Source organism: Pyrgilauda ruficollis, unplaced genomic scaffold (genome assembly GCF_017590135.1).
Source record: "Pyrgilauda ruficollis isolate IOZ18807 unplaced genomic scaffold, ASM1759013v1 scaffold2, whole genome shotgun sequence".
NCBI lineage: Eukaryota > Metazoa > Chordata > Aves > Passeriformes > Passeridae > Pyrgilauda > Pyrgilauda ruficollis.
The window spans coordinates 12,537,289-12,555,832 of NW_024519206.1; the positions used below are offsets into that span (position 1 = coordinate 12,537,289).

Sequence of the window (18,544 nt, forward strand, 5' to 3'; positions counted from 1 at the left end):
TGTTGGGGGGGGGGGGGGGGGGGGGGGGGAGGGAGGGGAGTTAAATGTGGAAGAATGTGCAAAGAGTCTAATGCTGTACTCATTGTGGTCCTTGAATTCTGTTTTTTAACTCTTATTACAAGATGCAGCTTTACCTCTATAGTTGCATCTTTCTCTACACCTTTCTCATCTCTAAGGTGATTTTGTTTGTGTAGGTATAAATAATGCATTCTTTGTTTCAAAGGTATATGAGGAGAATAAACTTAGTACCAACATAATAAAAATACACTATAATTCCTCCTCCAAAAAAGTGGAAAAAGGATAGTCCTATTCATAAAAATGTAGTAGACTTAGCCTTATATTGCTCTGCCAAGACACTTGTGTATAAAGGCTTGTTACAGACATCACCACTATAATACCATAGCTTGTACATTGCTTTTGTACAGAATGTACTTTTGAAGACAGATAAAATTCCTTGAGATTAGATTAAATGGAATCTCTGCTTACATTACGAACACTGATGAACTGATATTAGTAGTTTAGTACCACTAAGGTAGCCAGTATGAGAAGGAAGCACTTGCAGGACCAGATGGTGCAGGACAACCATACTGCAGAGCATTTTCAGAAGGGAGAAAATTAAATTAATAGAGATTTAGTGTTTTTTAGTTTCTCCAAAATGCCCTCTAGAGATGTTTGAACTTTTAGTAGGCATGTAGTACAGTAAGTTCCTTCTGTTAAAAGTAACTTTGCCTTTGTAGAAGTTTATCTCACTAAGTCTTGCTAGTTAATTTTGGTTTGTATGTTTATTTCTTTGCCTACCTACTCACAATTTTCCCATACAAAGTGAAGGAAGAAAAGCTTTGTTAACTTAAGAACATATTTACTTTAAGTAAATGGCCAGGAAAACTTTTACTTACCTTAAACCCCAGGACATAAATGCTGATTATTTTTTAAACAAAACAGCATGGTCTCCTTACTCACACCTAGTAGTGGGTTTCATAAAGATTTGTATGTGATGACTTCTGAAATTAACTAGTTAAAATGCAAATAAACTGTTATTTCTATAGCTTGGTGCTACAAATTGTTATTTTTTAGCTTATGTTAAGAATGGAGATATATAACTCATTTGAGTGCATACAACCTCTATTTTTTAAACCAAAGTGTTTTCAAGTAATGTAAGTCAAGTATAAAATTGTCTAACAAAAAGAAATTCACTGGATATTTTTAACTTCCAGAACAGCTTTCCAGAAATCAGTGATTACACTGCAAACATGCCACAAAGGCAAACTCTTGACAACTGTGCCTTTGGCAGTGGTAGAAAGATTGCCAATGTTTAATTGGCCTTAAAGTTTTATTTAATCAATGGTGTATTGTATCTTAAAAGCAGTAATGCCAACCTTGTGGCTGAAGCATGAAATGGGATCTCAAAATATGCTGATTGTGGTTGGAACTATTTTCTGAAGGAGAACTTCCTAGCCTACTTGTTGCTTTAGCACAGATAGAGTTTGTACAACACAAAAAAAAGAACAGGACAGAAATTGTCTATGACAAAGACAAACAGTAAATACCTAACTGGTATATGTCTATTTTCATTGGCAGATCTCATGGTGCTTTATAAAAACAGTATCAATATTATTTTAAGAACTGATTTTTTAGCTGCCAAACCCCTATAAGACGTTGTTACTCAAACCTAGGTATACCTGGAGATCCTCCCACTCATCCAGTCAGTTCAGGCTTTTGACAGATTCCTATACTGGACCTGTGAAATGAGCAGGATTTAAAAGAAACCCTCACTGTTTATTCCCACCCTTGCATTATATTTTATGGCCCTCTCAGGCATGCAGATAGAAGTGGTGGTAACCTACAACCTTTAAGTCATGTTTTACTGTCTGCTCAATAAAGGCTTGCAGTGGCACACTCAGTCTTCATTCTGGGTGGACTGAATGGACGAGGCTTAAATCAGCTCCTAAACTACTGGATGTTGGTAATGTAAAACCAAATTATTACTCATGGGAAGACTAATGAGGCTCCCAGTTTTAGACCATCAAAAAAATGTGTATATTTACTTATATAGTACTCAAATAATGCTCAGTGACATAGTAAATCTAGATCTTTGTGTTTAAGTGACTGAGATTCATTTTCTTACCCTGTAAGAAGTATGTGTATACCTTAGGTGTAGATCATGATTTGTGGTATTGGAACATGGATATTAAAACATAAGAACTTGTTGGAGCATTTGTAATACAGAAAGCAGCTACTATTCTACATTAACAGGCAGGTAGTTTTCTAAGTGTTGGTACATGATGCCCACTAAGTTACAGGACATGTAAAGAAATGTAAACAAACATGTAAATAAACAGAAAAAATGTAAAGAAGGTTACTCATTTCATTCTTAGTGTTGAAAATATGGCCATGTTATTTTTCTTTAAAGGTCTCAATATAAAAGGAAAAAACAAAGAATTAAACCCACAATTCTAAGCACACAGAACATTTATAGAATTTTTTGTTGATTTTCATTTTCTTACATTTAAGATTCTTTTTTTTCCCTTAATAATAAGGTATAATAATAAGGAACCTCTGAAAGCAAAGGGAAATTATACACTGTGGCAAATTATGCTAAGGGTATCTAGATTCACTTCAGAGCCTGACCCTGACTTTAACTTCATTGGCACGAAATAACCACATTTGCTCAGAGGTTTGGGTTTGGGGTTTTTTTGTTTTGGTTTTTTGGTTTTGGTTTGGTTTGGTTTGGTTTTGGTGTGGGTTTTTTTGGGGGGGTTTGGTTTGGCATTTTTTGTTTTCCATTATTTTTGGGAGACAGCCTTTTCAGGACATCAAGTTTTATAGTCTGGGCTGATAACTAAATTTCCACTGAATTTAGCAAGAGTTACAAGCATAGAATGCTTGTAAAATGGGACCCTCATTGCAGGGTGATATTTAAATTCAGCATTAACACTACGTAGTGTAGCCAAAAGAAACTATAGTGGATGCAACAGTATATTTGAAACTTGAATCAAAATTATTTGGTAGCCAAACCTACAGTGTTCCATTCCTCCTTCTAACCTTTCATCTTGTATTTGTTGCATTTATTTGTTTGCATCAGAGAGCTGTTATAATATTTGAAAATGCAATCAAAACACAGTGTAGCTGCTCAGGAAGGCCTGAGCTTCAAATAGTTGGAGCTGGGAAAGCATTCCAGAGAAATATCCCAAAGTATTTCCTCTCTGATGGTCATTTCTGGAGACAGACTACTTGGCTAGAGGGACCTTGAGTCCAACATAACATAACATTCTTCACATTTGTAAATATTTGAGTTGGGATTCTCAGGGCAGCATTCATTTCTTAGCTGTGCACATTTTGCTAGATAATGAACTGGAATGCATAAGCAGCAAGGCAAGTGGTTATTTTTGTCTAGAGGAAAAAAGCTCTTGTGTAATTGGACCTGCTTTATTTCTTGCTGAATCATATTACATATCCTGGGGTACTATGCATTTTAGTAATCAACCTTGAGCTAAATATGTGCAAAGTTTGGAATGTTGCATATACCTAAGGGAACACTAATTCCAGGCTTCTGTGGGAATGCAGTGCCCTGGGGGAACATAGAGGTTTTGTTTTGGTATGAAGGTGTAGTGTCTGTTCTGTCAGAAGCATTTGTACTGTAGCTTGGAAAGCAGCTGCATCTCACTGGGACACCAGGCAAATGTTAGAATGGAGAGGCTACCACAGGGTAGCGATACAAACTTATTTGTACTAATTGATACCAAGGTCAGTTAAACACAACAGTTTTTGTCCTCTTCTTAGCTGTGATAAATCCCATTAGGATGTTTAGGCTAGACTGTACTGACTGAGTTTCCTGGAGAGCTGGCTGAAAAGATTCAAGTACCCATTTCCTAGAACTCAATTGTCCCATTCAAATTCTCACACAAGGAGGATGTAATAGAGACACTTTATCTAGCTGAATTTCATAGAACATAGTGTGGATTTTCCAAAGTCCCTGAAAAGATTTAACTCAAAGAACTAGTCTTTTTAAACATTTTGCTAAATGGAATGTGTTGCAGTTCTGATTATGAGCAACTTCAACCATTACTGTCTTTTACAAATAAGTAGGATGTTTTATGTGGGTGACTGCATATATGTTGTACCATGAATAGACACAAGAAACTGACAGAAGAACTGGAGAACTGACACAAAAAATTTAAAGTGTAAATTACCAGTAGAGCATCCCATAGCAATTTCAGATTGATTTCATTTTTGTGTTTTAACTGAAAGATCTGTTTAGCATTTCTAATGGATTTAGAATCTAGCAGTGTTTATTAAATACCTTATTTTACAAGCATCTTTCACATGACAGAAATGCAAGAGGATGATGACTTTGGTTCAGATTTAGATGAGCAGATTTTGTAAAAGCAGCTGAAGAAGGAAACAAAATCCAGAAGAAGTATTGCTATGTATGATAAATATTTGGTATCAGTCATGGTGATTTTAGTTTTACTTCTACCTGCAATGCACTACATGTAGAACATACTGATCTGTGTGGGAATTGCACAAAACAGTCACTCAATGCCCTTCTGCCAGTTACTGGGTACTGATGTAGCAAAAGAAAGTGAACGCAGTAGGGCAACTGGGAAAAGCAACATGGAAAAGCTACACGGCATGTTGATCTCAAACCTAAGGAGTCTGAGTAAGGATTAGGCAATTGTTTGCCAGGAAAAGATGCATGCTTATAAAACACAGAAAAAATAGGTTTTTTCCATCCAACATATGTGTATCAGGCTAAAAGCATCAACCTCACATTAGTCTGATAAAATCCTGTACTGACCTTCTTATGATACAGAAAGAGGAAGCCTGGCACTAACTCAGTCCTTGGGTCTTCCTACACCAAAGCGTAGGAAACCACATTGCTTGAGAAAGATTGTCTTTGTATGGTATGCTCCTGAGCAAAGTCTTGACTTCACCCAGTGGGAGGTTTGTTTATTATTAATTTTGGTTTACATTTCTGTTATATATTAATGCATTTCCCTACTGAATTTAAAAAATAATGTGATTTTTGTTGTCTTAAGAGCTACCAACACTAAAAAGAAATTAATTTACTCTGGACACCTTGATTATAACTAAGTATAATTGAAATGCAAATTTGGTCTGTTGTGCCTGCCTTTTGATAGCTGATAAATTCTAGGAAAATATGCATAAGAAAAAACATCATGACAAGCTTCCAAAATCCAGAGCTGTTGATATAGGAGACCCAGTTTTCTGAGTCAGATTTTTTTCATTATTATAATTTCTGTAAAATTGACATAGCATGCCTACTCATGTACACAAACCAATGCTTTGATCTACAAATAGGATGAAATAAGAAATATTTTCCATTACTGATTTGTTTGAAAGAAAAGTACTTTTTGAATGTTTTTTCCCCCTAGTAACACATTAACTTCACTAAACATGAAATCAAACTTCTATTTGTTACTATTAAAAAATGAAAATAAATGTACCACTATCACTAGACTAATATAATCCTATTATAATCTTATTAGATAAACAGTGACAATGTTGTATTTCTAATAGTCTCTAGAGATACAATAAATTTAGTAGGGGAATGTCAGCTTGGTCCAAGACAGATTAAATGTAGAGAACTGGAGTACAGTTCCCAGTAAACAAACACTTTGAGGTCAGGAGGTCGTACTTGCTCAGCTGTTCTTCATAAGCCCTATTGGAAATAACTTTCATACCATCACCGAATATATTCCATGCTACCTAATAATACTGAAGGCCGAGTACAGTTGTGATATAAATGATTTCTAAATGAAATAGTGAGTGTGAAATGATCAAAAAGCAATATGTAAATGGAAAATCAGGGTGATGTTAGACATGCAATGGGTGCAACTCGTAAGATTTTTTTGCTCTTTTGCGGGAGAAAATCCATCCCATTTGAAAGCTTTGCAAACTCCCACTGACAAACGAGTTGATTTGGCCCCAGCAGACCTCTGATTAATGTGACAAAAACTAAGACTAACTGTATTTTAATTTAGAAAACAACTAGGAAGAATTTTCAATCAATTTTCCCTTGCAGTTGACTAATTGCAGCAGAATGGGGAACACAAGTCAACAAAGGTCTGGGAAGGAGAGAGAGAAGTACAGAATGAATTTGCTTTTTGGCATCTCTTCTATCAGGCAGAAAAATGCCTGGATTCCGGGAATGCTAAAATAAAGATATCAATGTGTGGATTATGATGGGTGAAGGTCTCAAATCTGGTAAGATAACTTAGTGTTTTTCAGACTCATCATCTGTCACCCAATTTTATGGAAAAGCGGCGCTACTTAGAGGCTGTATAAGTAACAGATACTGTTGACAAGTTCAGTCAGGTCTCAGTGGTAGCATCTAAGCAGGCAGCTTCATAAAGCCCTAAAAAGTCTCCTTCAGCATAGACACGGTATATTCAAAATATGCAGATATGTAGACCAAATGTTGCCCACTGACATATCCTAGCAAAGATAATGGAAATAAACACTGTAAAAACAGATTTTTACCATGGTGTTTGTGTACAAAACACTTATTACAGGGCCAACAGATCTTTTGCCATGTAGTGAACTAAAGCCATATGTCATGGCTGTAACCTTACTGTGGTTTCAAAAGAGTTGTTACCCATATTAATAATGTAAATTTTATTTTGATTGAAAGTTTCCAGTTCCAAGACACAACAACATGCAACCACACTTTGGACAAAAAAGTATGCTAACTTGCCTACATTATAATGTAAAATATTTATTAGCAAAAGGGAAAGCCATTTAATAAATATGTTTCTTTTTGTAGAAAATTCAAGAGTGTTCTGCCTTTTAAAAATATTTTTTATACAAGGAAATCAATTTGTGAAATAAGAAAATGTATGAGAGTTGAGTGATTAGAATATATTTGCATTTCTGAATCGTGCTGATCAAATAACACCAGAAAGGTGATGTTACTTTCTGTATGTAAATTTGCATAGCAAATCCAACATATTCTTCTCTGTACAATCTTAATAGAAACTATAGAATAATAAATCACTGGAGGGTGTATTAAAGGCAAATTTTTATTTTAGACTGTGTTTCTTAGTAATTGATTTGTATATAATGTATGTGGCAATATAGTGATTTTTTTTCCCCACAGAATTTAAGAACTCATAATGTAAGCGTTTCAGAACTCAAGCAGTAGAAGGTGAGACTCGAGATTTGTTGACAGAGTAGTTTTCTGTACAAATAGCTACACAAGAGCTTTAGACCCATCTCCAAGCTGAATGAGGGGCTGTGGGGAAAGCATCACGAGTAGATCTCTGTGCTGAGACCCAGGCCAGACTCGGCCTCTCACAAGTGCACTGCATGACCCAACAGCCCTTCTCCTTGGCACCAAGTCAAGGCTGACAAAGAATTCCTGCACTGCTCAGGTGGTACCGGCCTCGACAGGGAACTGTGAAGCTGCACCAAGCCCCCCAGTTTGAGCACAGCTGCTCAGGGAACCAAGGAGCAAGAAAAAACCAGTATAATGCTGGAGACACAACTGCCTGAGCCAGGCTAGAGGAGCCAGAGACAGCATTAGTATGAGGACATCTTTAGATCCTTTCAGAAAAACATAATCCATTATGAGAAAATAGGAAAGCCGCCAAGCTTCATGCAGATATGGTACACAGACACTCTGTGCTCTGTCAGTGGTGGCAGCCAGTGCTGGAGGGGGACCCAGGAGGGGATGCAAGAAGCATGCTGTAGGCTGCTCTGGAAAGCGCCTTTCTACTTCCAGTCCCTCAGGTTTAAGTGCTGTGCTCCGAGGTACAAGAACTTTTAAATTCTCATTGCTTGTTTGTTTCCTGCCACATGCAGTTTTCCTGCCTCTGAAAACAAAATGTTGGTCATTTGGGAGCTTCCTATTACTTTCGGATAGAAAAGATAAAAGGCTGAGAGAAATAGTAAATCTACTAAAGCATACCAAACAAAGGTATTTACCTGTTCTATATCTGCTAAGATTTCAGTGACACCTACTCAGTGGTCATTTACATGCCGTGCTGTGTATGCCAGTAAGAGCTACGCTGGAGGGAAAAAAACCCCTTGCAAACATCATAAATAAGAAATGAAACACTCCCCCAGACCTGGGTCTCCAGTGCACATATATTAATTACACACCAGAGGGTAAAGCCTCAGTATGTGCAAGCATTTAATTCATTATTTGCATTTATTAAAAACATTCCTTTTCACTTTAACAATAAAGTAACCCAACAGTAACAGCAATTCAAATGCAGTCATTTACAGACGTGTGGTTTCTTGTGCCCATTGTACAGTGCAGTGCTGCCAAGTCTCACACCTTAGAAGTAAGCTCCTGCTCTCTCCTCTGTCACACACATACATGCACACACATACAAAATTTACATGTCTGCTCTCACCTATACTCTTTTGGGAAAACCCACAATTTTCATCAATCTCACTCTACAGATTTAAAAATCCTGGCAGCTTTTGAATAGCTTTTCTTCATCAGCTGCAATTAAGTGTTGGAAAAGAAGTCCAAAATACACAAAGAGAAACTTTCTCCTTAATAGGAAATGTTAGCAATAGTATGGGATTTCTAGTATGTTCCAAAGTTTAGCCACACCATCTTACAGGAAGGCCAAGACTGCATGCCCTGTGATTAGGTTCCCTTAAATGCTGGGCAATTTAGTGTTGTCAGCCATAACATGAAACATTATTTATAACTATTTAACTATTTTAAGAGTATGGTTAATAGCTTTCTGTAACATGATCTTAAAGGAGTTGATTAAGTGTGCTTTGCAACATGACCAGAAAGAGCTTCCGATTAGTGACATCAATATATATATTTTACATCTCACATGGCCCATACTTTTAAAACTTGGAAGTGTTGAAATAGGAGTCAAACCAAAATGAAATCAAATCATTAGAACTGAAGCATTTCCTTACCACACTTCATCAATATCATCATGTCATGCCAATCAATTGAATATCCACAATATCAAGTACCTGTCTCTGGTAATAAAACGTAGAAATATGTTTTTTCTGTCACTCACGCAAAACAAAGATGGGCCTCAGAGTGGAGGAATTCAGGGATGGTTCAAAAACTCATCATAGGTTTGGTTCAGACTACAGTAATACAGAAAGTAAACAAATGAAAGAAAAAAATGTTAGGCTCTGGATTGAATAGAAGTTCACATATACCGAATGTTAAACAGATGTGACAGGGATCCATGTTTAATTTTAAGGCTCTAAATTACTGGAGTTCACAGGTTGTAGAAGATAGTGTAGTCATAAAAACAATGTTTTGCAAATATTCAAGACTCTGTTCCCTGGGAATCTGTAATTGCTCCCTATTTCCTTTGGCAATTCCAATTAACTGCATGTTTTTATTCCTCATTATTACAGTTTTTATTCCTTACTCATCTCATGCCTGAGGAGGGACTAGTCTCATTCTGGTAAAGTCTCAGTAGAATTACAAAGCAGGTAAATTTTTGAATCCCAAACCAAATTTCAAACTTCTTTGGAATCTAGTAATGTTCAAATCCAGTTACTGAATTCACACACACTTTTTACTTGATTTAATATTTCTGTCGCAACCACAATTGTAATTTGCCACAATTGTATATTTGTCCTCATATTTATGTACTTCAGAAATAAAGACCCCTAAAAAAGAGTCCTGCCAGCTTTTTATTTTCAAGTCCATACCCTGGTAAAATGTATTTGACATATATTTCTTGGGGACTGTGCACAGAGACACAAAAAGAGAGAGAACAGGGATTTTTTTCAGCCTGCAGAAGAGAAGGCCTCAGGGCCTATTGCTGTCTAGAACCAGTTAAGCAGAGGGTGTAGAAAAGATGGACCAGAATTCTCTGGACAGCCCTTCCAACAAACATGGTTTTGATTATTTAAAAAAAAAATAAATATATATATATATATATATATGTATATATAGTACCATTAAAAAATACGTGACATTCCTAGTTTCTTTTTCTTTTAAATATGCATAAATACTGGCTAAACATTGATACTACGTGTTTAAAGTACATTCTGGTACACATGAAAACTGTACCATTTGTGGTAAAGCACTGGCTTGAAGAAAACTGGTTTCCTGTTACTGAAATCAGTGGAGTTAAAAAGCTGAAAATCAAGCCAGAAGGAGATGGGATTATTGTCACCACACCTGTAATAAGCTTTTCTAATTAGTGTGCCAGTGTTAAGAAAATCTCAAAAGAGTAAGGTTTTGTTAGAAATGCTGATATCAAACTTTTTTTTGTGTTAAATATTTTGCAGAGAATGTAAGCAAGGATAGAAAAGTAGTGTTAAAGGGGGTTTTGGTTTTGTTTGGGTTTTTTGTTTGTTTTTTTGTTCGTTTGTTTGGGGTTTTGCTTTTCTTTCTGCTCAAGAGCAAGTTTCCTGAAAGATTTATATCACATGGATAATTTCAGGACATAGTATCTGTCTATCAAATTCAGATATACCAAGGCACTCAACCATTCATTCTCAGCCAAGTGCAAGTATCACCGGTTCCAGTCACATTTTTCTTGATTCAGATCTTTGTACAAGGATATTGATTGCTGATTCTGGGATCACTATGCACCACTGTGCAAGTGTTTAATTTCTTAAGTATTTAATTTCTTAACTATCTAATTTTTCTCAAGTATTTAATTTCTTGTCGTGGCAATAAAAATTAGAAAAGGGTCTGCAGCATCTTTCTGTAAAATATCTATGAATTCTAGAGGGACAGGATTGGCATCTAAATCTAGCATGCAAAAGTATAAAAGTATACATGAGAACACATTAAACCACCCATTTATTTTGGTCAGAAATAGTTTTATATATATAGCCACCATTATGTGGTAAAGATAGCAAGTTTAGAAGTTTAAAAATACATATTCCTGAAAAATGTATTTCATTTTTACTTATTTGATTGTATAAGTACAAGAAAAGACAATTCTTGATTTATTTGTCCTAATATTTACACTGCTCATGTGAATGTCAGCATTTCAGTAGTTTTTTTTCTCTTCCATATGCATTAAGCAATAGAAATAATAACTGAATACTGAATTATGAGTAAACCATAACTACCTCTATTGACTGAATGAACATTTATTAAGTGAACATGGAAATATCTCAAGTTTCTTAAAAAACTCAGAACTGAGGACAAGTATTTTTTTTAAATTAGGAAATAAAGTTGGGTTGGTTGGTTGTTTTTCCAGGCATTCACTTGTAAAAATGTTGTTAGCTGCAAAAGAAAATCTTTATTTCAAATTTCCCATCATATTCCCATACATCTGCATTATAATGGCTTTAAATGAAAGCAAAACTACTTAGTCTCACCAACGGTGATATTCCCCAGCTGGTGACTGTAAACCCCGAATTATTCCTAAGTTCCAGCCCACATGAGAACAGTGTCTTGTGACTCTTAGACAGCCCTTTATCACATCATACAGAGCAAAGAGCAGCAAGGAGAAGAAATGGAGGGCTGAGATAAGAAGGAATAGCTCTTCCTACCTCCTTACAAATATTTCTTGCTGAACAAGATACTGGTTTAATTTGTCTCTACATACACTTCTTGTGTCTTCTAAAATGGTCAGTTAGTACTATGCAGGGAATTTATTGTTTTCCAGGAAAACATGGAATGTATGGAGGATATAAAAGATTATTCATTGTGGCTACAAATCTAAAGATAATTTAGTAATCTGTGACACACCTTAAGACACAAGACTGTTTTCAGAAACAAAAATGAAAGTTCAATGAATAACCATAATTACTTAAAGACACTTTCTATGCTCCAGCTTGGTTTCATTTCTGTTAGGATTGACCATGAAAAAACAGGTGAACTTGTCAGAAACCTAACTCAATAATTCCAATGATTAATCATATTATTTATGGAGAGACATAACACTGTGTCTCTCCACATAACCATTTTGTTTAAAATACTCATGAAAACAAGTAAGAAATGGTAGCAGCAAAGGATTTAAGATGATCTTGAAGACAGTTTGTAGTGGCAACCAACACTGGGTGCACTGGGACAAATCCTACTACCAATGATGGGTACTCATCACTGGTTGCTTTTACTGAGCACCGTGACTGTGGTCAGTGCTCTATGAGCTGCTTTTGGATTAAAATTGAGTAGAGCCTGTGAAATAGTTGTGAGCCTAGTTAGAAAAGCCTTAATGCCCAAACCATTTAAATTCAGATTGTTTTAAAGCTATCGGACGTGATAAAAGGTATTAATCCTGTAGAAACTTGTGGCGACTAAAGCGATGGAATCACCATCCCCTAGAGATGCTCAAGAAAAGACGTGGCATTTAGTGCCACGGTCTAGTTGACAAGGAGGTGACTGGTCAAAGGTCTTTTCCAGCCTAAATGATTCTGTGCTTCCCTGGTTCTCCGAGTCGGTGCTGTGTGATGAACACCCTTTCTTGGAGATCCGCCAAGGTACCCAGGCAGGACCCTGTGTAAGAGTTTACAGCCGCTCTTATCTCACCCCTCCGCTGCCGTGGGAAGACGCGCAAAGCCTGGCAGATTAACGGTGACCGACAGGGTCAGCCTGTGTCTTGACGTGGGACGGAAGAGGAGATGATTAATTCGGGGTAAGCGGGTGCGACAGAGGTGATGTTGTAATCACGGACAAGACGGGAGGGCACCTTGCGAGCGCTGTACGGAGCTATCAGCAGCCCGGTGGGGCACACGCCACACGGTTCACCGCCGTGCCCGCGCCCCCGAGCCCCACCGAGGGCGTGTGCCCGTGGGACGCGGAGACCACCGGGCGGCTCCCCGGTTCCCAACCGGATCCGTGTCGGGGCCCGCCCCGTGCGGGCAGGGCCGGGCTGGAAGTGACGCGGGCGGACGGGCGGAGCTGCGCGGCGCTGGTGGCGGAGGCCCCATGTTGATGTCCCCGGCGCCCTCCGTGTCTGCCTAGGTAAGAGCTGTCCGGGGCCGGCTGGGGGGCCGGGTAGGGCTGACACGCTCCTTCCCGCCGGCTTCCGGCCGCTTCTGGGCCGGGCCGGGGCGGCCGGGCCGTGCGGCCGCGGTTCTGCGCCACCGGCCCCCGCCAGCTGCTCGGGCCGGCCGTGGTTGGCAGGGGAGCGGCGGGGCCGGGCTGCGGGAGCCGGCGGGGCTTCCCTGCCCGGGGAGGAGGAAGAAGGCCCGAGGCCAAGGTGACCGTGTCGGGCAGGTGGCGGAGCAGCGGTGGGGAAGGGGCGGGAGGCGGTGCAGGAGGGGGCCGGGGGTGTCGGAGGCCCGGGACCGCAGCTGGAGGACTCCGGGAGGAGCTGTCTGGGGTGGTGCGGCTCGTCCTGCTTTTGTTTTTCCTGCCCGGCGAGCTTTTCCTCCTTTTCGCCGTCCTTTCCGTTGCGCAAAGCCAAAGGCGTCGTTTAGCCTTCCCGTGGGAAGCGCTTGTCATGTCAGTAATGAAGCCTGTGCGTAGCTCTTCCTCCTCCTCTCCCGTTGCCTAGCCGGTAGCTGCGAGTTAAGCAAGCAAGTACCCAGCATCCCCATATCCTTGAACTGTAAGTAGATCTGAGCATCACCTAAGCTCCGGGGATTTTCCTGCTAGGCAACAGTAATCCCACATGATTGTGCTGGTCCGCACAAGTGAGATTTGTGAGCAGTTCTGCTTTGGGGTTGGAAACCAGTCTACCTTTACTGGTTCCACTAGGGCTGGTACTCAGCTGTGGCAGCTGACAACCAATGTGCAGAAATGGATATTTTTTTTCCTTTTGGTTGAGTTTGGTGTTGTTTTTAGTGGTGTTTGTTTTTTTGGTTTTTTTTTTTTTTTAATATGTGTTTAGGCTGGGCTATACAATTTTAAAGACACACTTACTTAAAAAATTAAATTGGTTTTATTAGGTTTTATTATTAATGCTGTGTTTACTCTTTTTGTACTTATTCTGCCTAATGAAAATTAAACACACTCTTTCATGTCAATGTGATTTGGCTAAGTTACTGAATTACTAAAAATTAATTAATTGGTTGCAATTGAAAATAACGAAGGTTATTAATTTTCTATGAGAACCATAGAAATTGCCAATGCATACCATTTATAGTACAGAATGAAATGGAGAGATGCCTCTGTTTTGAGGTGTGTGGGAGTTTTCAGGATTTTACTGTGCTGTAACATTTCTTATTCTGGAATCTGAAGCTACATAACTGATAAGATTTATTGTGTACCCTGTTGTCTCTAGAAAACTGTGTTTTGATCTTTACTCAGTTTCTTGCTTGTCAAAGTTCTTTTTTTTTTCTTTTATATCTATTAATATTCACAAGCTTTGTGTTTTATCTTGTAACCTGTGTTGGTCAGTATACAAGACTATTTTTTATTAAACATCTCATACACTGAAATAATGTGTTACTCTAAATTGGGCAGTAATAAGCTTAAAATATTGATGGCTTAAAACTAAAAAAAACCCAAAAAACCCGTGTATTTACCTTTTACTTGTTTTGGGTGATGGATACGTGTTTACTTCAGAGTGCGGTTTGTTTCAGAAAGCACAAGGTCTTCGCTACTTATTTTTTAACTAGTGAAATTCTAAAAGGCTATAGGAGGTACACAGACACCTTTTCATATCTGAACTACTTGAGGCTTACCTGTCTCCTTTTGGTTTTGGTTTCTGCATGTATCTTCAAAGAAAGTAACATATTATGTCACACACCTGGCAGTTACCTCTTTCAAGGTGTGAATGTGCTTGGCCGGTATAAAATTACTTTCAACAACAATTGCAAGAACAGGATAGCTCATCTTTCCAGAAATGCCAGATACATAAGGCCCTAATCCTCCTAATATCAAATGTTTTGACAAAATTTTGATTATACTATGGAGTCAGACACTTGAAACTTCTCAGTTGCATATATTCTATTTTTGGCAGATATTGCTGAATCTGAGGAAGGGATGTTCTTGTTCTGCTCATGAAGCATCTTGTGTTACTGTAGTTGTAGCACTCTGTATCCTGAAGGAGGTGGTGAATGGAAAGCACGATTAAAAGCTTTTGCAGTCCAACTGATTAGTGTTAATCCCTCCAACTGTTTGCATACCTCAATGTTCCTGCTGTCAATGCAGGCCATTGTTTATGGTAATGAAGCTAAACACGAAGTATGTGTTACAGTGAGAATAGTAGAAGATGCCCACAGACTGCTAAACAGGGGCAGGAAAACTCTTGAAGTAGGGAAAAAAGCCAGCCCAAACAAAACCCTCCTGTTTACATAAACGTTCTTATTTTTAAAAAAATGTCTTAAAATGGAACTTTGATACTTTTACTGAGAGGGGAGGAAAAACTTTGTGTAAAAATGCTGTGAAAAGCAGAGCAGTACAGATTTGAGAAAGGTTTAAAGCAAGGAAACTACGGAACTTTTGTTCTGCTTCTCTAGCATGTCTAGAACCATTAAGAATCTTTCATTAAGTTAGAACCCTGCTTTGTTTTCACACCACTGCTTTTCTTTTCCACTTTCTGACACTGAGATATAATACTGGGGGCATTCAGCTAAGCAGTGCTTTCTCTCCATCTTGATGTCATTGCTGAAATGACTGCTCTTTTCATTCTGAGAGGTGGTTGTTTTGGAGAGATGCTGAAGCAGTGCACTTTAGTGAATTTTGTCTATGGCTCTCTGTTTTCAGAACAGGGGAACTAATTGTTAGGTTTTTCTGTCATAAGTATTTCAACTAGATTAATTTTTGTAACTTCACTAGTTTTTTCACTGTGTTCAAGTAATAACTTCTACAATTTTGTTACAGGTAACCATGTCATCCTTTCAAGAAGTTCCATCTTCAGCTAGCACTTTGCAGACTTCCAATTTTGCGCATGTAATTTTTCAAAATGTCGCGAAAAGTTACCTTCCAAACACACATCTTGAATGTCACTACACTCTCACCCAGTTTATCCATCCTCATCAGAAAGACTGGGTTGGTATTTTCAAGGTAAGTTATGCTTGTTCTATTGCTGTTTTTCAAAAATTTGCTTGCTCTCTTGCAAGTTAAAATAAATCTCAACAACAGTAAACTTTAAGTTCAATATCGCTTAAGTGATGGATTGGTTCTTGCTGTTAGAGTGTCAGTTTTGTAACAAACACTAAACTGGAGACCAAAACTAGAGGTGTGAGTCCAGCTGGAAGTCTGCTGGAATAAAGAGAAGGTTTAATGTGTGCAGAATTAAATGGAAATTATTTGAGATGTATGATTACAGAGTGACATGGTGAACAGGACTGAGTGAAGAATGTGATACTGTGTGTGAAATATGTGCACAAAGAATGAAAACTAAGCTGGACATAACCTGACCCACACCCCTGACTAATTTCTATTGCTAGAACAGGCTGAACAGTATGCATCACTAAAATTATTCAAAACAGATCCTTGGAAAAAATATATTTGCATATGTGTTCCAAGGTTAATAAAGCTTCATTTATGGGATTAGAAATTTATTAATTCTTATATCTACTTCTAAGTAGATATCTACTTAAAAATATCTATCTTAAATCTACTTCTAAGACATTGATTTGTCTATCTTTGTCAGTATAGCTCCTAATAGATGATGATTAAATTCCTTATTTGCATTTTATTTAATAGAAGTTTTGATTCAGGCTTTTATTGAAGTGATGCTTTGGCAGTGGGGAGGGGAGAAGGGTGACAGACTAATTTGTTACTGGAGCACTTTTCCTGTAGAACTCAGTTCACTGTTTAAGAATGTAAATAATCGACTTAGTTGTCATCTGCAGATTGTGAGTCTTTATTAAGACTTAATTAAGCTAAATTACTCCTCTGCAATATAAAAATACTGTGCTGTGTAACAAAGCAGAAGTATTTTTAATGCAATGTGCAGTGACTGTATAGTCACTAGATTGTGCCAGGGGGGCGTTAGCTTGCAAACAGGCACAATTCTCTGGTAAGGCATTTTTAAAAATAAGTGTGTATGTGTCATATTTGCAAAGTTTTGAAAAATGATGTAACTGAGAAAACACTTGAATGTTCAGTTCATGGCATTTGTGAAATGTAAAAAAAAAATTCTTTATCAAAACTTTATTGATGGTTCTGTTTATAAGTTATTGAAATGTGAATGTAATGGCTTTGTCTGTTGGCCTGAGTGAGGGAGGCAATCAGACAGGACTCTAGAATTACTAATCAGGTAGAAGAAAAAAGTTGGGAAACAGTTTTTCAGTGATTACACAAAATGCTGTGTACAATGTACAGGTATCTGATTTCATCTTGGCTGTGATGATAGTTTTCTTAAACTGTCGATGTTCTGCTTTATTCTACTTCAACAGAGGCAGGTAATACTTTGGCAGTCATTTGAGGAACATGTTGAGCTGGCATAAGGTAGTGCTACTGTTGAAAGAAACATCTTTAATGCAGGGTGGCTTGTTTCTTATGCTTCCTTTTTATGTGAAACGAGATCTTGTGTGGCGAATCAGATTGAGGTTAAGACCAGTGTTTTGTGACTAGATGTTTAAAATGGAATTTCCCAACTAAATTTCCAGTTTGTCTGATTCACATCAGTATAAGGGAAGGAAGCATTGCAAGATGGCAAGAATAAAAATGGCTTTTTTTTAGTGGTTATATCAGCTTACACTTAGTGTTATGAATATACTTAGTATAGATACAGTACATTGAGTTAAATAGAGCCAGCTGTCTAACTATATCTGTGTCTAAAAATATGTATGTGTAATGTTTGCAGTAAATTAAACTGTGAAAACCTAGTCATCTTGGGATAGATAATAGAAGTTGTACTGTGATCTGAATGTAAAAATGAGTGACTTCTAGAGAATCGATTGTTCATGAGCAAATAAAAAAGCACCTGGAGGTGGCTTGAAGCCTAATGAAAGCAGAAAGGGGTTTTATCATTTACTTCTCTTAAACACATATGAAGGTTGCAGTGCGTGGTTAGTAAATGGAGCCTATGATTGAAAAATAAACAAGGACAAAAGAAAATCTTGACTAATTATGAGAACAGTAATTAATGACCTTCAGTATTGGCTGGTATGTAGTGAAAGTGGGATTTCTATGAGAGAACTCAAAGTGTCGATTCACAGACTGTTCATGTAGAGGGAATAAAGTTCACTTTGTCCTTTTGAAGTGCATAAGTTGCTTAGAAAACAAATCTGTTCAAGCTGGTGTCGTTTAACCTTTGTCTGAAATTGCACAGAAGGTAACTGGTGTTGTAGTAGTGAATAGTGGACAGAGGAAAAAGGCACCTAGTTAAAAAAAAAAACAATCAAAAAACCTCAGCCAAAAACCCCAACAAACAGTTGTAATTTTAGATTGGTGTGGAAAATAAATATGAAATAAGATTCTTCCTGTGCTCTGTCAGCATTGTTGTTTTTGGTTCTAATGTTGAGTTTTGTTGAATTTTAGGGCTCATTGGCTTCAGCAGTATTCTGTCTTGTTTGCTCGGCTGGCTGGATAATAATTTTTTTATTGAACTGAAAAAAACTTAGGTAAAAAATTAGGTGCCTTTTTAAGTGAATGGTTTTTATTTAGGATGCGAGTGCTTTTCTTCAGCAACAATGATGTATTGAGTAAATATTGGTTATAGATATATCCTTATATTATTGCATTTGTTTTGCTTTTCCAGCTGTTAGTGCAGCTGCA

At 37.7% G+C, this 18,544-nt stretch overlaps 1 protein-coding gene across 7 annotated transcripts in view; it reads left to right on the forward strand.

The window, feature by feature from the left end:
- The first annotated feature begins 12,577 nt into the window (after window positions 1-12,577).
- Window positions 12,578-18,544, forward strand: part of TAX1BP1 (Tax1 binding protein 1) — a 55,683-nt gene continuing 49,716 nt past the window's right edge. For 2 of the 7 annotated variants that reach the window (XM_041466298.1, XM_041466301.1), the window contains exons 1-2: window positions 12,578-12,889; window positions 15,698-15,880. In XM_041466298.1, the coding sequence (XP_041322232.1) occupies window positions 15,704-15,880 (177 nt within the window). In that variant the 5' untranslated portion in view covers window positions 12,578-12,889; window positions 15,698-15,703. The remainder of the gene's footprint in view (window positions 12,890-15,697; window positions 15,881-18,544) is intronic. The other 5 variants (XM_041466297.1, XM_041466300.1, XM_041466303.1 and 2 more) reach the window with 3 other exon arrangements.